Source organism: Phacochoerus africanus, chromosome 9 (assembly GCF_016906955.1).
Source record: "Phacochoerus africanus isolate WHEZ1 chromosome 9, ROS_Pafr_v1, whole genome shotgun sequence".
NCBI classification, from domain to species: domain Eukaryota; kingdom Metazoa; phylum Chordata; class Mammalia; order Artiodactyla; family Suidae; genus Phacochoerus; species Phacochoerus africanus.
The window spans coordinates 87400398-87422344 of NC_062552.1; the positions used below are offsets into that span (position 1 = coordinate 87400398).

The 21947-nt window shown below is 39.3% G+C and overlaps 1 protein-coding gene across 6 annotated transcripts in view; it reads right to left on the minus strand.

The window, feature by feature from the left end:
- MCTP2 (multiple C2 and transmembrane domain containing 2) overlaps nt 1–21947 on the minus strand; it is a 233829-nt gene that overhangs the window by 62164 nt on the left and 149718 nt on the right. For all 6 annotated transcript variants that reach the window (XM_047794408.1, XM_047794405.1, XM_047794409.1 and 3 more), the window contains 3 exons: nt 19957–20058; nt 17394–17468; nt 15357–15476 (listed from right to left, as the gene is read on the minus strand). In XM_047794408.1, the coding sequence (XP_047650364.1) occupies nt 15357–15476; nt 17394–17468; nt 19957–20058 (297 nt within the window). The remainder of the gene's footprint in view (nt 1–15356; nt 15477–17393; nt 17469–19956; nt 20059–21947) is intronic.

The following is a 21947-nucleotide window of genomic DNA, read 5'->3' on the forward strand; positions in this document are numbered from 1 at the left end:
ATCAGTTCTATATGTAGCTGCTGGCCTACACCACAAACACAGCAATTCAGGATCCGAGCCTCATCTGGGACCTATACCACAGCTCATGGCAACGCCGGATCCTTGACCCACTGAGCAAGGCCAGGGATTGAACCTGCATCTTCATGGATGCTAGTCAGATTCGTTAACTGCTGAGCCACGACGGGAACTCCTAGGTCAGTCTTGATAAACATTTCAGAACAGTGTGTGTGTGTGTGTGTGTGTGTGTGTGTATGTGTGCGCACGCACACTCACACATGTGCATGCATGCATGCTGGTGGGAGAATCAACATAGAGGAAATGCTGAAGCTCATTATTCTCTATGTCTTCAACTGAAATAACCTAAATGCAAAATGCCACACTGGCCCTATGACATTGAGAAAAGATTATGAAAACAAGTCTGATCAAAAGTCCAAGTGAAGCCCTGGACTTCTTACAGCCCCCCTTCTGGAACACAAATATGCTGTCGTTTTCACAATATAAACACCAGAAATGGAATGCAAAGTATTTAAAGAGCAAGTAATAATGGAGCTGTGAATAACATCTCTCATTGCTTTCACTCTTAATTCAGAGTGTATGCCTTTGACACTGGCGAGGCTACTTGATCTAGTGGTCTCAGTGGAAAGACAGATAAACTTCAACTGCAGGCAGAAGACAAAAATTGACAAGGAGCGTCACCTTTCCTGACTGTTTAAATCCTTTAAGGAAGTGTCGGAGCAATTAGAGAGGGAGTGTAATCTTCGCAGAGTGCATTAACACTTTTCGACCTCCCAGACAATAGATCAGACCTCAGACACATAATGCTTCCCTAAGGCTTTTTAGCCAGTGTATTTGATCTCTTAGTCACTGTGTGTGTGTTACTATAGGTATTGTCCACCCACATAGAAGGCATTATTCATTAGCACCACTGTCCACTAGCTTTGACACTGGACTGCAATCAAGCCAAAAGCAGGAAAATCATCATAATCCACAGCAGTATTTCCTGTATCTTTAAGATGGGGTGGTGTGGTTGAGTCTAGGCTTCTGGAAAACTGTCTTTCACAGTTCTCTTATTTTTTTTTAAGCTACAGAGTTTGTTCTATAAATTAGTTCCATCAATATGAATAGATCACTGATAAGCATCGGATGTTTGTGTGTGTGTGTGGGGGGGTGCAGCCTCCAAAACAGTGGATGCTTTTCTGCCTATAATATAAACTTCAGAATAGATTCATTCAGAAAAACAAGGTGTGTGATAAATAACACTGTGATATGCAAAAGAAAGCAAAGGGGGGAAATCAAACTCCTTGCACTGCAAGCTTTTAAATCTTCATCTAGCCTGCAGGTTACGTGGCAGGACACACACTGGTCAGGCAATAACCTATTTCCTGATGAACACATCCTGTTCCAACTGCTAATCTCACAGTGGAAGCTTGGCTTTTACCATTTATTATAAACATTTTCAAGAACTGCTTACCACGATATATTTTTTAATGGATTAGATTCTGGTCAGCTGCTACCAGAGCAGAGAACTGAATATTCTTTCTGTGAAGGCAGCAAAATAGGTTTTCCGAGAGTTTGACTTGCTTCCCACTCTTCCTCCTCATGAGTAATTGGAATAGCAATTGAAACAGAATATAAGAAGGCTCAAAGGTTTCTTTTCTCTTATCTTTTCCCCTCTCTTCTATTATAAGAAATCCTGTATTCGAGGATACGGTATACAAGACCTTATTGGTTTTGAACTTCACCACAAGACTTAGTGAAATGCTCAGAAGAGAGACAAAGACTGAATTTCATGTAATTTGCTCAAGACCATCACAGTTGTCTGTGGATGACACTCAACATCTAAAGTATAAAGCATTTAAACCAAAATAATTACATTTTCTTAGAATCAAGGCAGTTCCCCTTGAAAATGTGCACTGCAAAGGTTTTTTTAAATGAGGCTACATGAAAAGAGAAGAGCTGAAAATTAGCTTTATATTTAAGCAAATCACTTTAGAGTTTGCATTTTCAAATCCAAACTTAAGAAAAATGGCAAATGAAAATATATATTCACAAAAAAGCAATTGAAGAACTTTTGAACCTTAACTAGCAAGAAAGATTTACTGAATGCTTTAACTTTGCTTGAACAATGCCTAATATCCAAAATGAAATAACTAAAACAATTGAAAAAAATGTTATCATATCCACTATGCCACTTCTAACGTTTTCAAAGAAATCATTTATTCTGTGGTTTTATTGCTGGGTAAAGTAGCTTTCAAAGAATTTGATTCTACTCAGATTAAAACTAACCTTCAACAGTTAGCTAAGGCCAGAAATGTCCTCTGAAAGCAACTGATTTGATACTCTGACACATACACACACACTCACACACATACCCTCTATACTCATGCAACTTAATAGCAAAAGATGTTGTAAACCCAACCAATGCCACAGGCATCAAATTTTAGCTATAGGTTAAGAACAGTAAAATAAAATTTTTAAAAAACCCCACAGGCTTAAAATGGTTATTTTCCATATAAAATATGTACCAGCTCAGTGATAATCTAGATCTTATCTCTTATGCATAAAGATGAACAAGCCATAAAATAGCTGAGAAATTTTTTTATAAAGAGATTACACAACATGAAAATTTGAGTTTTTTCCTTATGTAATGATTTTTGCTTGTAGATGATTGTATCAAATTAAAAATAAATTACTGAAATTAAAATCCCCAGGAAACAGTGCACAGAAATTTACCTTGGGATTTTTACCATTTATGAGTTTCTATCGCCACCTGCAGGACTATCTTTAAGCAAACTCTGGTAATGGAAAGGCTATTTGCCATTCTTTCTCTTTTTCCCCTTTCCTTTCTCTAGTCCTCCTCTTCCCTCCTTGTGTATGTTCCTGTGTGTGTGTATGCACGTACAGTAAATTTCCAGGAAATCAATTATTTTTCTTTTGAAATATGTACATTACTGAAAGCTTAAAGATCTCCAGTGAAACACAAAATAAAATTTACTGAGAGGTGTAGGCAACAGAGGCCACAGGCAATTAATTTAAAAGATAAACACATCACATTTTCCTACTTTGCATAGTAGAACTCAGCTCAGAGGAGAAATCAGCCTACAGAAATTTCCTTACCAAAAATGTGAAGGATTTCAGTGATTTGCAAAGGAAAACGGCTTTTGCTATGGAATAGTTGACAGTAGTTTCCAATCGCATGTACCTGGCTTATTATGCCAGAGCAGAAAACATGTTGCTATTAGCAAATTCATATTTAGTATTTTGTCGCTCTTTAAACAAAAGACACTGTAAGGCAATATTCCACTACAAGTGATATTTTACCCCAATAAAGAACAAGCATAATAGCAAAAGCCAAAAACTTAAACACCCCCAGAATATGCAAACACTAATTATCTTCATCATCCTCAAATTATCATCTTCATCATCATCACCACAATCCCCATCAAACCTTGAGGAGGAAGATTCGTCTGCTGTAAGAAAAGGGTTGGCCAGGGAGTTCCTGTCGTGGCTCAGCAGAAACGAATCTGACTAGTGTCCATGAGCTCACAGATTGGATCCCTGGCTTCACTCAGTGGGTTAAGAATCCAGTGTTGCTGTGAGCTGTGGTGTAGGTCACAGATGCGGCTCAGATCTGGCGTTGCTGTGGCTGTGGCGTAGGCTACAACTCCGATTCGACCCCTAGCTTGGGAACCTCCATAAGCCGTGGGTGCAGCACTTTAAAAGAAAAAAAAGAAAGAAAGAAAGAAAAGGGTCAGCCAAACCCCAGCGAAGTAACATTATAGATATTTGTTCCTCCAGGGCATATTACTCTTCTGAGTATCAGCTTTCCAGACTTATAAAATATTTTCCAAATGTAAGACTTGCAGAAAAGTCAATAACACAACCCATGGACACTGCACTAGATGCACTTCATACTCAAGAACTAAAACCATAATTGCAAAATGTATGACCACAAAAGCCGCACGCTGTAAAAATGGCATAAGGGCTGAGAATCATATTCTAATAGGCCATGAGGAAAATCACTTTCCTGAAGAATTCAGTTTCTCCCCCTGTGAATGAACATAAAGGCCCTGTAGTTTAACATTCTAGGGCTTCATGCTTTTCCAGACTTAAAACCATAGCCATGGAGGTCTCATCTCAACACCAAGTGAAATAAGTATATTTCTTTCTCTTTTTCTCCTTGACAAAATGAAGGATCTCTGGCAATGAGTTGAAATAAAATTTTTTTAAAACTTGGCCAGAAATAGAAAAGTCATTTTAAAGGGCCAAAAAATGTGGATCTGAAATAACAGAAAATCCCAGGGGGACTAAAACAGTCAGTAAACATTGTGCAGGAACATAGGTTTAGACGATGACATAATGAATTAGCTTTTTGATTTAATTGTCTCCCTATCTTTTTCTTTTTAAATAAAAGTGAGAGCTAGAATATCAGTTCAATGAAAATTAGCATCCCTCTCCCCCGCCCCCACACAAATTAGCTCTGTTATGTAAAAAGCCAATGACATAACCCCACGCTAGGCAGTGAGGTAACAAAACACACCTTCCTAAATTATAAATCAAATGGCAAAGGGATGATGCAGTATAGTAAACCCCAACCAGACCACAAAGAAGGATGCTCTCCATAAACATCAGATCAGGCAGCTAGAATGATTACCAGGCTCTCTTGTAACTGTCACCTGTGGTGGGTCTAATTACAGGCTGCCCGGCAAGCATGCCCGCATCACACAGCAATAAAAGGGCCAGCGGCTTGCCTAGCCCAGCCAGACAACGGAGAGCACACGCCACCTGATGGGGAGCCCCGAAGATCAGCCAGAGAGACTAATAAAAATGACAGCTTCCAAACAAATGACAAAGCTCGGACCACAAAAAAGGCAATATCAAATTAGCCAGAAATATAAGTGCTGAGCCTGGTTCTTCAACAGGTCAAAACTGAAGCAGGAAATTGGTTATGACTGGTTTCACACACACCAGCACTCTTTTTCTCCCTCCCAACTCCGTCTCTTTTATTTCTGAATATTCTCTTCCGTTTTTTGCATCATGCAAAATGTTTGCACATCCAGGTGTCATATACAGAAACAGATGGAGGGGAAGAAAAAGCACTCAGCTCTGTAAGAATCAAAAACACAAATCCCTCTGGATTCAGAAGCTGTTGATCCAGGTTAGAGATTTGCCGGCTCCCTTCTTCCTCCCCCAGTTCTGCTCCTGCTGACTATCTTTTGGCCATTTTGCTATGAATTAGCACCACCCCCGCCGATGAGCAGGGTAGAGAAAAAGCTGGAAAATGCCCATCAGAAAAGATTATGATGAAGTTGTTCAGTCACCTCTGAACTTCACCTTCTGGTGGGGGTCACAGGTTGCTATGGTCAGGGGTGTAGCTGGAATAAAAGGAAAGCAGTATCTGACACAGATGGTCTGCACTAGTTCTAGTATTCTTTTTGTTTGTTTGTTTTTTTGGGGTTTTTTTTTTGTCTTTTTGCTATTTCTTGGGCCGCTCCCGCGGCATATGGAGGTTCCCAGGCTAGGGGTCGAATCGGAGCTGTAGCCACCGGCCTACACCAGAGCCACAGCAACGCGGGATCCGAGCCGAGTCTGCAGCCTACACCACAGCTCACGACAACGCCAGATCATTAACCCACTGAGCAAGGGCAGGGACCGAACCCGCCACCTTATGGTTCCTAGTCGGATTCGTTAACCGCTGAGCCACGACGGGAACCCCCTAGTTCTAGTATTCTACTAAGAAGCATTGATTAGATGCCTGCAGTGTACTCAACACCATCATAAGCAGTAAGGGTACACACACAGATAATAGGCTGGGTCTTTGTCATTCATTCTGCTGCTCAGTGTCAGAACACAACCCTTCAATCAAATGGTTATGTTACACTGAATGATATTTTAGCAAATGACACTAATCCGAACTATTAGGTCACTGAAATAAAATCCCTATTTCTGATGTAAAGGATTTAATTTATTAGGACAAACATGAAAAGCACTATCATAGCTTTAAAGATAGAACCACATGCTTTGGCATTTATTGGTTCCATGCTATTAATCAGCCCTAGAAATGGCTGACTCATTTTAAAAAAACTTTTGAGTTCCCATGGTGGTGCAGCAAAAACAAATCCAACTAGGAACCATGAGGTTGTAGGTTTGATCCCTGGCCTTGCTCAGTGGGTTAAGGATCAAGTGTTGCCATGAGCTGTGGTGTAGGTCGCAGACATGGCTCAGATCTGGCATTACTGTCGCTCTGGCTCTGGCTGTGGCGTAGGCCAGTAGCTGTAGCTCCAATTAGACCCCTAGCCTGGGAACCTCCATATGCCGCGAGTGCAGCCCTAAAAAGCAAAAAAATAAAAATAAAATAAAATAAAAAACTTTTCTTAAAGTACCGTTGATTTACAATGTTGTATTAGTTTCAGGTGTACAGCAAAGTGATTCATATACGTGTGTGTGTATGTATGTATATGTGTATATATTTTTTTTTTCAGATTTTTTTCCCACTATAGTTTATTACAAAATATTGAGTATAGTTCCCTGTGCTAAACAGTAGGTTCTTGTTAGTTATCTGTTTTATATATAGGAGTGTTTATATGTTAAACTCAAACTTCTAATTTATCCCTCCCCGCTACTTTTCCTCTTTGCTAACCATCCGTTTGTTTTCTATGTTTGTGAGTCTATTTCTGTCTTGTAAATAAGTTCTTCTGTATAATTTTTTAGATTCCACAAATAAGTGCTATCATATGGTATTTGTCTTTGTCTATTTGACTTACTTCACTTAGTATGATCATCTCTTGGTCTATCCATGATGCTAGAAGTAGCTGACACCTGGATATTAATTACATGGCATAGAATACAATGGTTTGCATTTCTCCCCTAAGCATATGTGGGTTCTCCACAAGTTCTTATATAACACACCCTAGGCAATGAAACACAGCACCTCTGTGTATGTGTGCATGTGCATGTACCTGCACCCACTTTGGCAAAGCCTTTCTCTGAGTTGGAAGAGCATCAGCTTCCATATGTAGCTCATTTCATATGTTTAAAATATTTCCATGCTTATGACTTAATTTGATCTCCAAAGGGCAAATTTAATTTTTCTTATGGTGTGCTTTGATAATTAAAAGGTTATATTTGGTTTCAAATATAAGAGGAGGACATGGGAGGGAAATTTGGGGAGAAAAAAGGGAACAGTGAAGAGGTAAAGGGGGTACTGGGGAGAGGCTGGGGGTGGTAGATGGGGTGAGGAAAGAGGGAGGGGAATGAAGGGAGGGAGAGAAGAAAAGAAGGAAGATGGATGGACAGATGAGCATTTGCTTACTATGGCATTTCACCTTTGTATCTCAATATCTAACAGTGTAGGAGACACTGGACAAACAATGGTGGTGGAAAGGGGCAGAGGGAGGAAGAGGGGTGAGCTTGAAGGAGGTGCAGAAGCAGTGTGTGTGTGGGGGTGTCAAGGATTGACATGATCTCTGAAGTCTTCTAAGACTGAAGTTCCCAAAGTCAGGATCAAGTTCAAATGAACAGATACAGTATCTCTGGGTGGAAGAGTGGACTAGACTGAATTCTCCGGAATCTGTAAAAGACAATGGCTCCTAACCAGGAAATTCACAGAAGGCAGGAAAATGTGGCCTTGTAACTACATCCCCACAGAAAGCTCAGGAAAGGCAGTAGGTATTGACAGAAAGGCCCCAAACAGGGCCTGGACCTATCAAACCCATTCACTTATTATTAACTAACAGGGCTGCGTGAAGACTGACAACGTACGCTTGTTTTAGGATTTAAAAAATTAAGATCTAATGCTTACGAGTTAAAATTGGGATGCTCCAAAATACCAACGGATTTCATTCAGCGGAGCTAGGATTCTGCTTGGAAATGCAATTCAATTATAAAGTTGAAAATATAAACATGAAAATACGCTAAAATAGCTAAGAGTGTCCTTTTAAATTTTCAACAGATAATCTTTTAATGCAATTACTGTAATTTTATTAAATTGCATAATTAGTTAATGCCTGAGAAGTTGTCAATAGAAGGTGCAATTATGCTGTAAAAAATTATAATCACAATGTGCAATAATGGATTGTTCTTTAAAAAAAAAAAAAAAAAACACCGAGAAAGAACTTTAAGATATTTTTGAAAGTATATTAGGTGGTCCTTAGGGAAAAGGAGGATTTGGGAAATGATTGTAAAAACATTAAATAAAACAAATAATAAACTCACCAATATTAACCATTTTATATAATACACTTACATATTGTGTGTGTATATATACATATGTGTGTGTGTGTGTGTGTGTATATATATATATATATGCATTTAAGATGTCTAAAAATTTTTCTCCTTCTCCAGAAAAAATTGTGATTATAACTATGGTTTTTTTTTCAGCTTTATGGAAGTACCATTACTCTTAGCACAGCAACTGCACAAACCCGCACCAAACAGGCAATGATGCCCGCTTTGCACATCCAGTTGTGACTCATGGTGGATATGGAAACAGCCACTGAAAGTTGAATCAAATGCAATGCATCTAATTGTGAATAACTTGGTGACAGTATTTTAAAAAACAAAGAAAAATCTTTGAGACCCAGTTAACATATAAATAACTAAAGCATTAAAAAGACAACTGGCCAGCACTTTCTTATTAGTCCTATCTGAAAACAAAATGTCCACCACAGTTGTTATTCGTGCCAAAGTAAGTTCAATTCAATCTTCAATATAAGTTCAATGGCCTGTGGGCCACAAGAGGGATCACAGACAGGGCCACTCTGCAAGGTTTCATATGAAATCTTTACTAAAACTGTTCTCAGAAAATGTTCGACAGTGAAATGCTTTGCTTCTCAAATGCCCTCTGCTTCTCACTATTTTGTATGTGAGTGTGTGTACAGACACATGGTGTCTGATGGAAGGGGCTGTTCTGTTCCTGTTGCTATTGTTTTCAAGTTCAATGTGAAATCATTTCACACTTCTCAAAATTCCAGGAGCCCTAAAAGCTAAGAATTCTGTACATGTTAAATACAGGATATGACTAAGAAAGTGGAGAATTGTATTTTAACCTTATTGGGGAGGTGGAAGGTGAATTGATGCTTTAAATTGTATATCGTATTGCACCCCCATCCACTCTGAAAAATTAAATCATTTTCTTACAATCAAACAATTCAGGAAAAAAGTCAAAGATGTAAAAAGCATAGCTCTACATAGATACCCATTGATATACCGTAGATTTAGGTTAATGTTTTAACAATGAAGATCGAAGTAAAAATTTAATAAATAAGTAATCCATCAATGCCCCTCCTCCCCAGATATCCCTCCCTTGATGGAATAGGTTAGTGTCTGAAAGATTGGTGGAAAACAAAACTATATAAATGCAATCCTTTTTTTTTTTTAACAGCATTGGGAGATTTTTGCTATTTAAAATAATCTTCTGTTGATGCCATCTGTTAAGTAAATGTTTTTTGTCATGCAAAAATTAATGCATTTATGCCATAATATAACTTTAGGTCTTTTTTATAGACAATATTGAGGTTTGTAAAATATAATTACCCAAGAGAAAAATAAAACAAACCGAGAAAAAAAAAAACAAAAACTCATACAGATGACAGGTTCTACAATACAAATATCACAATGCAAAATTATCTTTTGAAAACAAATTCAGTTCATCTTATCATCAAACGACATATTTGCACTGAGACATGGGAATAGACAACATAGCATCTTTCCCACACTAGAAATATGGGCCTATCTCTCTGAAAGCTACGGTTTTAAGAAATTTGGTAGTAATGTGTTAATGTAGATAGTAATTCTTCTCTACTCCTCTCTCTCATTCTGAACAGCCTGGAATTCTTGAGGAAAACATGAAAAGTAAAGATTCCTTCCATGGCCCCTTCCTTGAGTTGTTTTCACCCTTCCCTCTCCCCTTGAAAGCACTTCTACAGTATCTAAGAGCTTCCCCCACAAAGTGAGAAAAGATAACTCAGACTTCAGTTTGGTGCTCGGCCTAGAACCAGGCACTGAGGTTTTCCAGGCCGTCATGCTGAATTCCAAGGATGTCATATCATGTGATTCCCACGGTCTCGGCTGTTCCCCGAAGATGCTATAGACATTTCCACCTTTTGTTTCTTTAATTTTCTTCCAAGTCTTGTGAATATAGTGACTATGTCTGAGAATTATTCCCACCCCTATAATGAGTGTTTCCTTCTCCCAAAGCATCTTGGAATAGTTTTAACTCCCATTAATAGACTCTAAATACGTATCTGAAATGACTCATATGGTTGTCCCTAGAGCCATTATCGTCTATCTGAATACAAGGACCATAATCACTGCATCCTGGGCACCCATGAGAGACAATGTAGCCCAATGGTTAAATGCATGGGCTCTAAATCTTGATGGTCTGGTTTAAATCTCAGCTATGCCTCTTGAAAGCATATGAGCACTGACACTTTCTTTAACCCCTATAGGATTATTGTTCTCATCTGTAAAAATAAGCAAATACTGTAAGTGGCATCTACATCAGCAGGTTGTTGTAAGAACTAAATGAACTAACATTTATAACATGCTTAGGGCAGTATCTATACATAGTTAAGCACTGAAGCAGCATGAGCTATTAAACATATCTAAAGTTCTGTGACTGGAAATGACCATAAGCATGTCTGTAAAATACTATGTATATTTTTAAACCCATTCATAGGGAAATATACAGATGTAATTCTTCTAAGCATGATATTTTACTTATACTTGGCCCCATCAATAAATTGACACATATTAATTTGTCTTTCAGCTGGGGAGAATGAGAATGTGAATTTTTGAGTGGAAAAAAAAAAAGACCAATTATTTTTAACTTAAAACACATAAAGCTCAGAAAACATAATACATTTTTTTAAAAATCTAGAAAATTTAAGAGGAAGGAGAAAGATGTGAGGAAATGAGCAAGGTTTTCTAAACTCATCCTAACAAAAAACTGAGCCTATAGAAATGTGATTTAGAGTTATTTGACCACTCTAAAAAAAGCCTCAATTCAACAACCTACTGTATAGCACAGGGAACTATACTCAATATCTTATAATATCCTACGATGGAAAAAAAAAATCTGAAATTTTTTATCTAATTATATGTGTGTGTGTGTATAAAACTTGTGGTTGCCAAGGGGGGGTGGGTAAGGTGGGATGGACTAGGAATCTGGGATTAATAGATATAAACAATAGCCTTTGGAATGGATAAACAATGAGATCCCGCTATATAGCACTGGAAACTATATCTAGTCATTTATGATGGAGCATGATGGAGAATAATGTGAGAAAAAGAATGTATGTATGTATGTGTGACTGGGCCACTTTGCTGTACAATAGAAAACCGACAGAGGAGTTCCCATCGTGGCTCAGTGGAAACAACCCCGACTAGGGACCATGAGGTTGCGGGTTCGATCCCTGGCCTTGCTCAGTGGATTAAGGATTTGGCATTGCTATGAGCTGTGGTGTAGGTCGCAGAGATGGCTCATATCTGGCGTTGCTGTGGCTGTGGCATAGGCCAGCGGCTGTAGCTCCAATTTTACCCCTAGCCTGGGAACTTCTATATGCCGTGGTTGCAGCCCTAAATAGCAAAAAAAAAAAAAAAAGAAAGACTACTGTAAACCAACTATAATGGAAAAAAATAAAAATAAAACCGAATCACTTTGCTATATACCCTGAAACTAACACAACATTGTAAATCAACTATACTTCAATAAAAATTAATTAATTTAATTTAATTTCTCACAATAACAATAAATTAAGCAGTATATTTTAACATTTGCAAAGCAGGTGTCAGTGAATTAAAGAGAATTTTTTTCTCTTAGTATCAGGAGTACAACCACCCAAGTGGAGAGGGGATTAATCCCCACTTGGGGAGGTTTAGACTTACATGATCTAACAAGATAAATTTTCTTGTGTTTGTCCATCCACTTCTGACTGGACACCAGATGGGCCTAGATCTAGGCTGCTTTCCTTTAACTTCCACTTTCAACAAGATATGATATATTCATATACACATTCATAGTATTCCTTAGAAAATGTATGACTTGCTTTCATGAAGTCTTAAAATTAACAGCCAGAATACACTAACCATGATCCTGTAACACCCATACATTGCATCCACTGAAAACAGAGACATGACCATGATGTTAGTAGACAATTTTACGTTATCTGACAAAAAAAGAAGTGGAAACGAATTCCTATGATTCTACTCTTAGCTTGTGGTGGTGTAACTTTAGGGGAAGGAAAAGCCCCACTGGAGACTATTGCAGCCAAAGTGGTTCTTTTCACACCTATACAGGGAACTCACTTAGCCTGATTCTAATAAAGGCATTTACAGGCAGCCCTATCGTTTAATACATCCTTGGTTTAAGTCCTTACTTCAGAATAGCACAAAATTGTTCAGCCCCTGTAATGCCAGGACAAGTGGATGAAGCATAAAAAAAGTACCACATGGGTGAATAAAGACCAGGCACAGCATTCTGTCTGCAGTAGATCAGAGAAGCACATCGCTGTGTGCTGTACCACCAACCAAAGACAAACATGGTGTTCTCAACAGTGGCGTGTTTCAGCATCACAACCTCCCTTCCTCCCTCTCGGTCCCAGGTCACCTGAGGATCCAACATTTTTCAGGAAGACGACCCTTAATGGGGTCCTACAGAGTCAGGGACACAGCTCATGGCAGGCCCCAGGTGAGGAATCACCCATCAGTGCTTCACAAGCATCAAGGATAAGCCTAAGCAAAAGCCATGCCAGCAAAACGTTTCCTGAAAAATATGAAGGCTTTGTTACCCATGACTTTATTTTAAAAAATAAGAAAGACTAAAATATTTTTTTTATTTTATCCTAATAATGTATTTTCTTTATATGTTCTCACTTTTCAGAGCAGAAATAGTTTTGGAATGACCATCATGAGAGTAGCAACCAAAAAAATATTCTCCAATGAAATTACACAGCATCAGCTTAGGATGGGCCAGTCTCTACCTCTCCATGTCTCTGAGATCCACCATGGTTGGTCAATGTAAATGTGAGATGATCACTCAAAAATAGAGTTTCAAATGAAAATGGAAAACAAAATATGTCTGAGAGTCCATCTTAACGCCAGTACCTATAGGAGAACCCAGAGAGAGACAGAGAGAATATGAATGCATGTATCACTCCAATGGACTCTGCATTTTTTCAATGATGTCCAATGGAAAATGGTCCCCATCCACACATGCAGTGGGGGCTCCAACAGTCTCACAAACTCAGGTAGCTTTGCAAAATTACATTTCAGCAAACCAGCTAGAAGAGCTGAATCTTTTGTTCCATAAGTCTTAGGGCTTTTAAAGGACAATGTGAAAGCCTATGTCTGGCAGCCAGCCTGGCGGACGGATCTGTGGTGTGGCACTGGCCAGGAGGGTACACTCAGGGCACAGGCAGGGCAGAGGAGGCCCCACTGCCAAGTCTCCCTTCCCCTTTAGAAGTCCCTTCTATGAAACAACCCATTTCTGTTCATTTGCTCTAATCTTTCTTCAGATCATGCCAGCAGCCCATTAATCATTTCTGTCACTCCCCAACATAATCCAGTGCAACAGATCTGTTTTTCTAAAAATCTCAGTGCCAGAAACTAAGCTCAAGAAAAAGGAAATCCTTTCCTCCTCCAAGGGGTTGGCTGGGGTGCTGACTGGAAGAAGCCACCAATCTTGCTGACTTACCTCTTTGGCCCAGAATCACACAGAACATCTCCTGGAAAGTTTTAAGAGAATTCAGGTAGGAAAGGGGGGCAGGGAGGCTGAATACAACACATGAAGCCCCCAGTCAAGGAGAGTGTGAGAAAGGGAAGCAGATGAATAAATGCCAAGCCACAGACAGTTACAGATTAATAAATTTCTCCTTAATGTTGTTATCAAGGCCAATTGTTCCAGCAACTTCAAACCAAAGAACTAGTGTACAAAAGGCCAAGGTTGCCGCTGTCATAGGCCCCCTACTTCCTGAAGCAATGAAAAACCAACATTCACTAGACCAAAGAGAATGCACTCCAGTGGCAAAGGAAAACCCTCATATGCAGCTAGAATATTTACATAATAAAGGTGGGAGTGACCTTGAACCCACTGCCCTACGGGGTCTGATTTTTTTTTTTTCCCAAATGAGGATCTGTGCTGGGGTAGGAGCCAGCACCAACAACAGAAAACAGGAGACAGAAGAAACTTGACCAGGACTCAACCACTTATACAGTGTAACAGGCCCTACTGTGAGATCTTTGCACAGTGTAGAAATTAATGGCATAATACAAAATGCAGGAGATTAGCAATTGTGTGATTTGGTGTCTCCTCCCATGTCTGATACTACCAATCTGCTCAATGATAGGTCCATTGACCGATGAGGGAGAATGCCCAGAGATGGAAAGGACACTGTACTAATTTTCAAGTCCTTAAGAGATTCTTGGACTCTTAGTGGCTGACTTAGTTTTTTGATCTCGTGCAGTTCTAAGATCCTGTGATTTTATTATGCTCAGAAAGCAGGGCCAATAGTACTATAAGAGTGCATCTCACAGACATGAGAGGTTCTCCTTTGGGGTGTTGAGTCAACATGCAATGTGTAGCAATCAGTTATGTCTCAAGACAATGTTTTTGTATTAAAGTTTGTCAGTGATTTACTTAAAACATAAATTAAAGCAACTGAGTCTTAACTCGCTCATAGGATTTTTCAACTGCCTTTCTTTTTTTTTTCTTTTCTCCTTAGGGCCATACCTGCAACATATGAAAGTTCCCAGGCAAGGGTTGAATCGGAGCAGCAGCTGCTGGCCTACACCACAGCTACAGCAACGTGGGATCTGAGCCACAGCTTGCAGCAATGCCAGATCCTTAACCCACTGAGAGAGGCCAGAGATCAAACCCACATCTTCATGGGTACCGTCTGGTTCTTAACCCACTGAGCCACAAGGGGAACTCCCTCAGCTGCCATTTTTCAAAAAAACACCGGCATTCATGGGTACAGAAGAAGACAAATATATACATCATAGGGACTATAAAATGATTATAATAACCACCACAAAAACATTTCAAAATGTATCCAACAGTGGCTCCTTTAACCTCACCAAGAGACAGTATATGAGTAAGATCTGGGTAACCAAGGGATTTCTAAGGTTAAATCTGACAAGTATGATCTTAGAAAGATATCTCCTACATAATCCCCCATGCCGTAATATTAGTATAGGAAGATGAATGGACACCATTTTTTTCAAAGTTTCCTTATGGGCGTAAACTTCAGCTATGTCGAATGTGCATCATTCTGCTTGATATAAGTAAAATAAAACCTATTTGCATTTGCATTTAGGACTCAGAAGCAAATAATTTGAACATAAAAAAGGAAGCTTACCACGAATGCTACTGTACTTCTCCATGTGGATTCCCACTGGAAGCAGCTTTTAAGGAACTGTATTGTATTCCATATTGCCATGGTGATTCTTTTCACACGGTCTACATCTCTTGATAAGATCTGATTTAAAAAAATAAAAAAATGGAGAACAGGGAACTAGGTTTCAACACTACAAATATTCTCTTTAGATCAGACAGCTTGGTCATTTTAATTACATTCTGTATAGCTGCCAATTAAAAACATAATAGAAAGGAAGAGTCCTAATACTTCTTTTCTAAAATTCTTTTTAAAATATGATCATCCAGGGAGGAAAAGAAAAGTCAATGCATTTTATAGCTCCTTTGAAGGAGAATAGGCTGTTTCAATAATGTTCAGCACAAAACTGAACTGGTAAAAAATACAGCAGTCAGACATTTGATGTGTGTATGTGTGTGTGTGTGTGTGTGAGAGAGAGAGAGAGAGAGAGACACACACACACACACAAAGACAGAGAGAATGGAATAAGGGTCTACGTTGTTCAGTTTGTAAGGAAATGGGTAGATTTACAATATAAGTTTACAAGTATTCTAGGTCATCTCATCCAGAAGAGAAGTTTATTCTATAAGAAAATATAATTCTAGGAAGGAAATCCAGCTCTCCTGTTTTTTGCTGTGTGACCTCGGGCCAGTTTCTTTACCTCTCTTAGACAATGGGGTTGATATGAGTATTGATCTCATAGATTGTGGAGAGAATTAAAGCACTTAGAACAATGCCTGTCACATACTAAGTGACTTTACGCATTTGCAACATAAGTACATGTTTCAATGTTTAAAAATTCTGGGGACACAGTAGTGAGAGGCACTTGGGGAGGATCCTAAGCGTCCCAGGTTCTCAGCCCCAAATGCCCTGGTGATCTCAGAGCCCAAAGCCATCCCACACGGAGGGATGACTTGACAAAGGAAATGTCTTTTCTCCCACTCATAGGTAGACTCATTTTACTTTGTTTGCAAAGCCAGCTATGCCACCTACTCAGGTTTTAACTTTCAAGCAAACAGAGCACAAGGCAATAGTAGTAAGAAGGAGTTTAATCAGATTACACAAAATAAATACTGCACTCCATGTTATGGCAGATGGAAAACAAAACATGTGGATGCTCCCTTTTGAAGAGGTTTTAGACTTTTTCCGTGTCTGTCCAGAAGTTCATGGGAAACCAAAGGATGATAAGATGGCTTTATATTTAACTTGCTTTATGTAATCCACAGCTGCTCACCCCAGGGGAAGTGGTGGAAGTAATAAACACTTGAAAAAGGGGACACTTTGTTCTTTGTGACACAACTGAAGAGGGACAATAGGTACAGAGTGAAATCCTGAACTGTCTCTGAACAGGACAGGGAAGGGCTCTGAAAAGAACTGTAAAGGTCATGTTTAAAAAAAAAAAAAAAAACTGAAACTTTCCCAACTCAGCCCTGATCTTCACTTCGTGTTGAACTGATGAGAGCGGCATTAGGGGCAACAGGCAGAGTGAGAGTTAACTGAGTAGGAGGTAAGATGCCCACACATCCCCAATTCAGGCAAATACAAGCATGGCAGGAGCAGGTGGGGGGGAACCCACTGCATTAATTTCATGACAGACGCCTTTCCCCTGCTCCCGGCAGCAGGCAGAAGGTCTTCTCGAAACCTTCAAGGACAGAGACTAAAATGGCTGTGAATAAAGGAGGGAAGGGAGGGCAGGTAAACTCAGGAGAACTTGACAGAGGCTTGATGCTAGAAATTTCTGTTTACAAAATGGATCAGGGGATGAATGGAAGGCTGACACCTTCTGCTTTGTCTGATATGTTTTGAGTCTTTCCCTTCCTACGGAGCTCAAGTGAAATCCTTGTCTAGGGAGAGAGTGAGACAGGGAGCAAGGAGTAAGGAGATGAGGAGAGAAGGGAGGAGACAGAGGAAGGAGAAAGGGAGAGAAGGAAATGGACAGGGAAGCAGGGAGGCAAACGAGTCACGACTCAAGTACTCCAGGTGCTGAGTGTATCAACAAGCCAGTTTACTGCACTGACCTACCTTTTTGGACAGCTTGCGGCTATCTTCAATGAAGCGCTTTTCTCTGGGAGTAAAGGTCCGAATACTTGCTTTGATCTAGAAAGACACCAGCGTTAAAAAACAGCAGCATTTAGATGGACTTCACTCTCCTCTTCTTCTAATAACTGAGAAGCCCTGGAAACCAACACTTTCTGCCCCTCTGGGCTGTGGTCGGGGAGCAGAGAGACAGTGGGTACCCGGCACTCTGCACGGGTTTCAGGGCTCATTTCATGAGCATCACTCTGGTAAGTCAGATGGAGATTCCAGAGTGTTGTTTCCACGTTGCCCATCAAAGAGATATTTTAACCCACTGCAGAGGCTGTACGCATAAAGTCCTCAAACCAAAGGCTCTAAAAAGCACAACTTCCTTTCACATAAAGGTTTTAAGCAATGCTTTTGCCAGTAATACATTGCATTTGAAAATCAGTTTCTAGCTTATAAAAAACAGATTTTCTACCAAGAATCTCATTTCCTTTCAGTGATCCAGAAAAATAAGTACATGAGTCATTTTAGCCCCGTTTATAAGGAATAAACTGAGGGTCAGGGAGATTTAATGGTCTGTCCAAATCACCATACGGAGGAAAACCTCAAAAATGAAAATCAAGACCTTCTGCTCTACATCAGGTGGACAACTAGAACATTACTTCGCTAAAATTTTTTATCTAAGACCGTTTTCCCCCTAAAATTCTAGTTTTACCTGTGCACACAGTCTACATACAAGTGCTTTTACCAGAAGAAAACAGGAGAAACAGGGTGATCTGTGTGCAACACGCACTGAGAAGAAGATGAAGAAATGGAGTAAAAAAGGAAGTAGTAATGGACCATAATAGAGCCTGTACCCAGTGTTCTAACACTTCTGGGACTAAAATATAAAACTTATTTTGTACAACTGCATGTGACTCTACAGTTATCTCAAAACAAAAAAATTAAAAAATGAAAAATGCTAAAAAAAATTATAAAACTTCCCTACCATTGATTTGATGGATATCTCTCTCTCAAAGACAGGAAACAGGTAGCAATGTAACATAAGGATAAATGAGGAGTCAGAAAGATCTGGATCTGTATGCTGACTCAGTCATTTATTAGCAAATCAGCTCTCCTGTTTCATTCCATTTGCTCATCCTGAAAAGGTATTCATGATAGTTACTGGTCAGACTTACTCTGGGGAGTAAATGAATTAACATCAGAGCCTGGCACGCTATAAGTGGCCAGTACAGGGCAGCTATTCCTTTAATTACTGTAAAAGCACCATTACCCGAGTTCCCATCATGGTGCAGTGGAAATGAATCTGACTAGGAACCACAAGGTTGCGGGTTCAATCCCTGGCCTCACTCAGTGGGTTAAGGATCCGGCATTGCCGTGAGCTGTGGTGTAGGTCGAAGACGCAGCTCAGATCTGGCATAGCTGTGGCACAGGCCAGCAGCAACAGCTCCAATTAGACCTCTAGCCTGGGAACCTCCATATGCTGCAGGTGGGGCCCTCAAAAGACAAAAGGCAAAAATAAAAAAGGCACCATTACCCTACATTTGTTTACATCACTAACCAGATCAACCTGCGCTCTCCCTTCCCCTTCTAGAACCTACTCTTGACGCTATGGCAAACGAACACCCACAGCTAAGTAAGCCACGATAATGCAAGCCTAGGAATTTCAGCTCCTGACAGGCAAACTGTATGCCCACCTGGAATCAGCTGTGCTAATTCACAAACCTGTTTATGTCTATGTTGCCTGTTAACTGCAATTCTGATTTTTAACTATTACATAAGTCATCGACACAGAAGCACTGATCAAAAGACCTGAAATCGATGTTGCTCTAGAAAGTCATGATAAAGGTCAGTCACTAAAAAGATGCTGCTATTGAGGTAATGTTTGCACAGGAATAATCTGGAGGAATTCTACAGTCAGCTTGTTCTACGAATGTTTTTAAACTGTATTTCTATTTTCAAGAAATTACTAAATTTACTGAAATTAGAAATTATAGAGGTTATGGGTGTACTTATGCAAGGAATATGCTGTAGAACTAAAAATAATAAGTCCATGCTATTAAAAAAAGTTTTAAAGCCCATACCTAAAGACTGGCAAGTGAATGTATATTTATACATTTTATATTAAACTAAGAATTTATGATATATTTTTTAAAAAATCCTCCTTTAACTGTAGTTTTTAATTAACTACTCATCTTGATAGTGTTGGACAGAAGGGTATCTACTATAATAACAACATGCCAGAGGCTTGAAAATATATCTCTGTCCAATAGCAACTGTTGCCTTGGAAGAAGACTAAAGGTAATAAAGCTAAAAAACTAATTTCTTCACACCTCCTCTTTTTTTCTTGACATTTAGATATATTGTGAAAGACATGCCATCAATTCTACTGGTTCAACAGGATTAACACCAGGCTGTCCAACACTGATTTTTTTGGCTAAGTTTTAAACATTCTTTACTCTCTAGCTGCAAAAATTCTGAAACATTTTATATTGATTTGCATTTCTTCAGTCTGGTCACATTTTACTTTCTGTCTAGAGAAGCTGGGAGGTATTAGACTTACCGGGTTATATATGAGGTCCATCTCCAAGTAAATAACTCCTTTAAAAGCTTGTTCTAAATCTTTATTCTTCAATACGTAACAGTTTGTTTGTCCATCTCGAATCTATCATAAACAATAGATAAAATATAAACTTTCTATGGGGTTTCAACTGAACAGACTGACAAAAGTGAGAATTTAGAATGCATCCACAGATGAGGCCAACATTAAGCAACTATTAAACAGTATAAATAATGAGTCCTAAAGCATCCTTTAATTCTAGAGTGTTACCATCACTGATAATGAAGATAAGGTAACAATCTGAAGGTCAGATAAGGTAACAAGGCTGAAGTTGGTACATGAATGGAAAATTAGTGGTACAAATTATCACTAAGTCTACATGGGCTTTTGTTCAAAAATCCCAGAGGTTATATATTTTTATTTGTTGAAAAATGATGAATATTCTACAAAATTCCTGGCAAGTATGACTCAAGACTACCAAGGTCATGGGAAAAAGGAAAAACTTGGAAACTGTCACAAGTCAAGACACTAAGGAGATAAGATGACTAAATGCAATGTGGTACCCTGGATTGGATCCTGGAACAGAAAAAGGGCATCAGTGGAAAAACTGGTGGAATCCAAATAAAGGACAAAATTTAGTTAAGAGTAATGCACAATATATCAGGTTTATTTTTAGTTTGACAAATGTATCATGGGAATATAAGATGTTAATGTTAGGGAAAATAGGTATGTGCCACCTGTATCATCTCTGCAACTTTTCTGTAAACCTATCTAAAGTAAAAAGATTATTAAAATATTTTTAAGAAATGAAATAAAAGAACCAGTTTTTAAAAATGACCAGTGTCTCACAGCCACAGAGCAAAGTGAATTAAATAAATAAGCAGAGCTTAATTTGAGGTCAAAACCCAAAAACATTCCAAATGAAGAACATGCTGATAAACCTTCAAAATAAACAAGTTCCTCTCTGCCAGCATGTCACATCAGTTCCATGGGCCAAAACTACCTGGAGACCGCAAAAGGTAAGGCATCTAAGAAAAACGTCCCCAGTATCATTTTGGAGATGACCTGGCTCCCATTAAGGCATTTTCTTTTCGGATTTGATAGAGCAATGCTTATATTATACACGGTAGCATTATATGTGGTTTTGTTTTTTTTTTTTGGGGGGGGGGGTCTTTTGTCCTTTTAGGGCCATACCCGCAGCATATGGAGGTTCCCAGGCTAGGGTTTGAATCGGAGCTGCAGTTGCCAGCCTACGCTAGAGTCACGGCAATGCCAGATCCGAGACGCATCTGCACCCTACACCAGAGTTCACGGCAACACCGGATCCTTAACCCACTGAGTGAGGCCAGGGATCGAACCCGCAACCTCACGGTTCCTAGTTTGATTGGTTTCCACTGCGCCTTGATGGGAACTCCACAGTATATGTATTTTTAAATTTCTGGTTTGTTACAAGCATATCTGTTCACTCCAAAAGGGTATAGCAAAACTTGAGCTGCCTGAAAGCTCCATTTGGGACTGTAATGATCCAAGATTTGAAAAGAACAGAGGAAATTTGAGGGCATGAAATCTGAGCCATATTTTAAATGACTATTGCTGTCACTACACACATTCAGCACAAGTGTTCTTATAAACAGTGGTGGAAATGACTTGAATAAGTCAGGGGGGGAAATGGAGCCATTCCACTTTACAAGGGAGAGGTCATCTTCCTTCCCAAAGTCACCCCACCTCTCTCAAATTGAATAGGTTTTAAACAGAAAGATGGTTTTCCTGGCCAGTGGCTAAGAGGAAGGGGGTGCCCCCATAAAGACCTGGTTTCCTTCCTAAACGGTGTCCAAACAGGATTCTGAGCTTCCGCTTTTATCCACAGTCTCACTTAATAAATTGTGGGTGTTAAAGTTGAAAGAAATAAATACAAAAACAGCATGACAATTTGCCAAGCTGACTTTGGACCAATTTAGTTTTGCCTCAACCCACAGTCATTGTACTGTTATCTT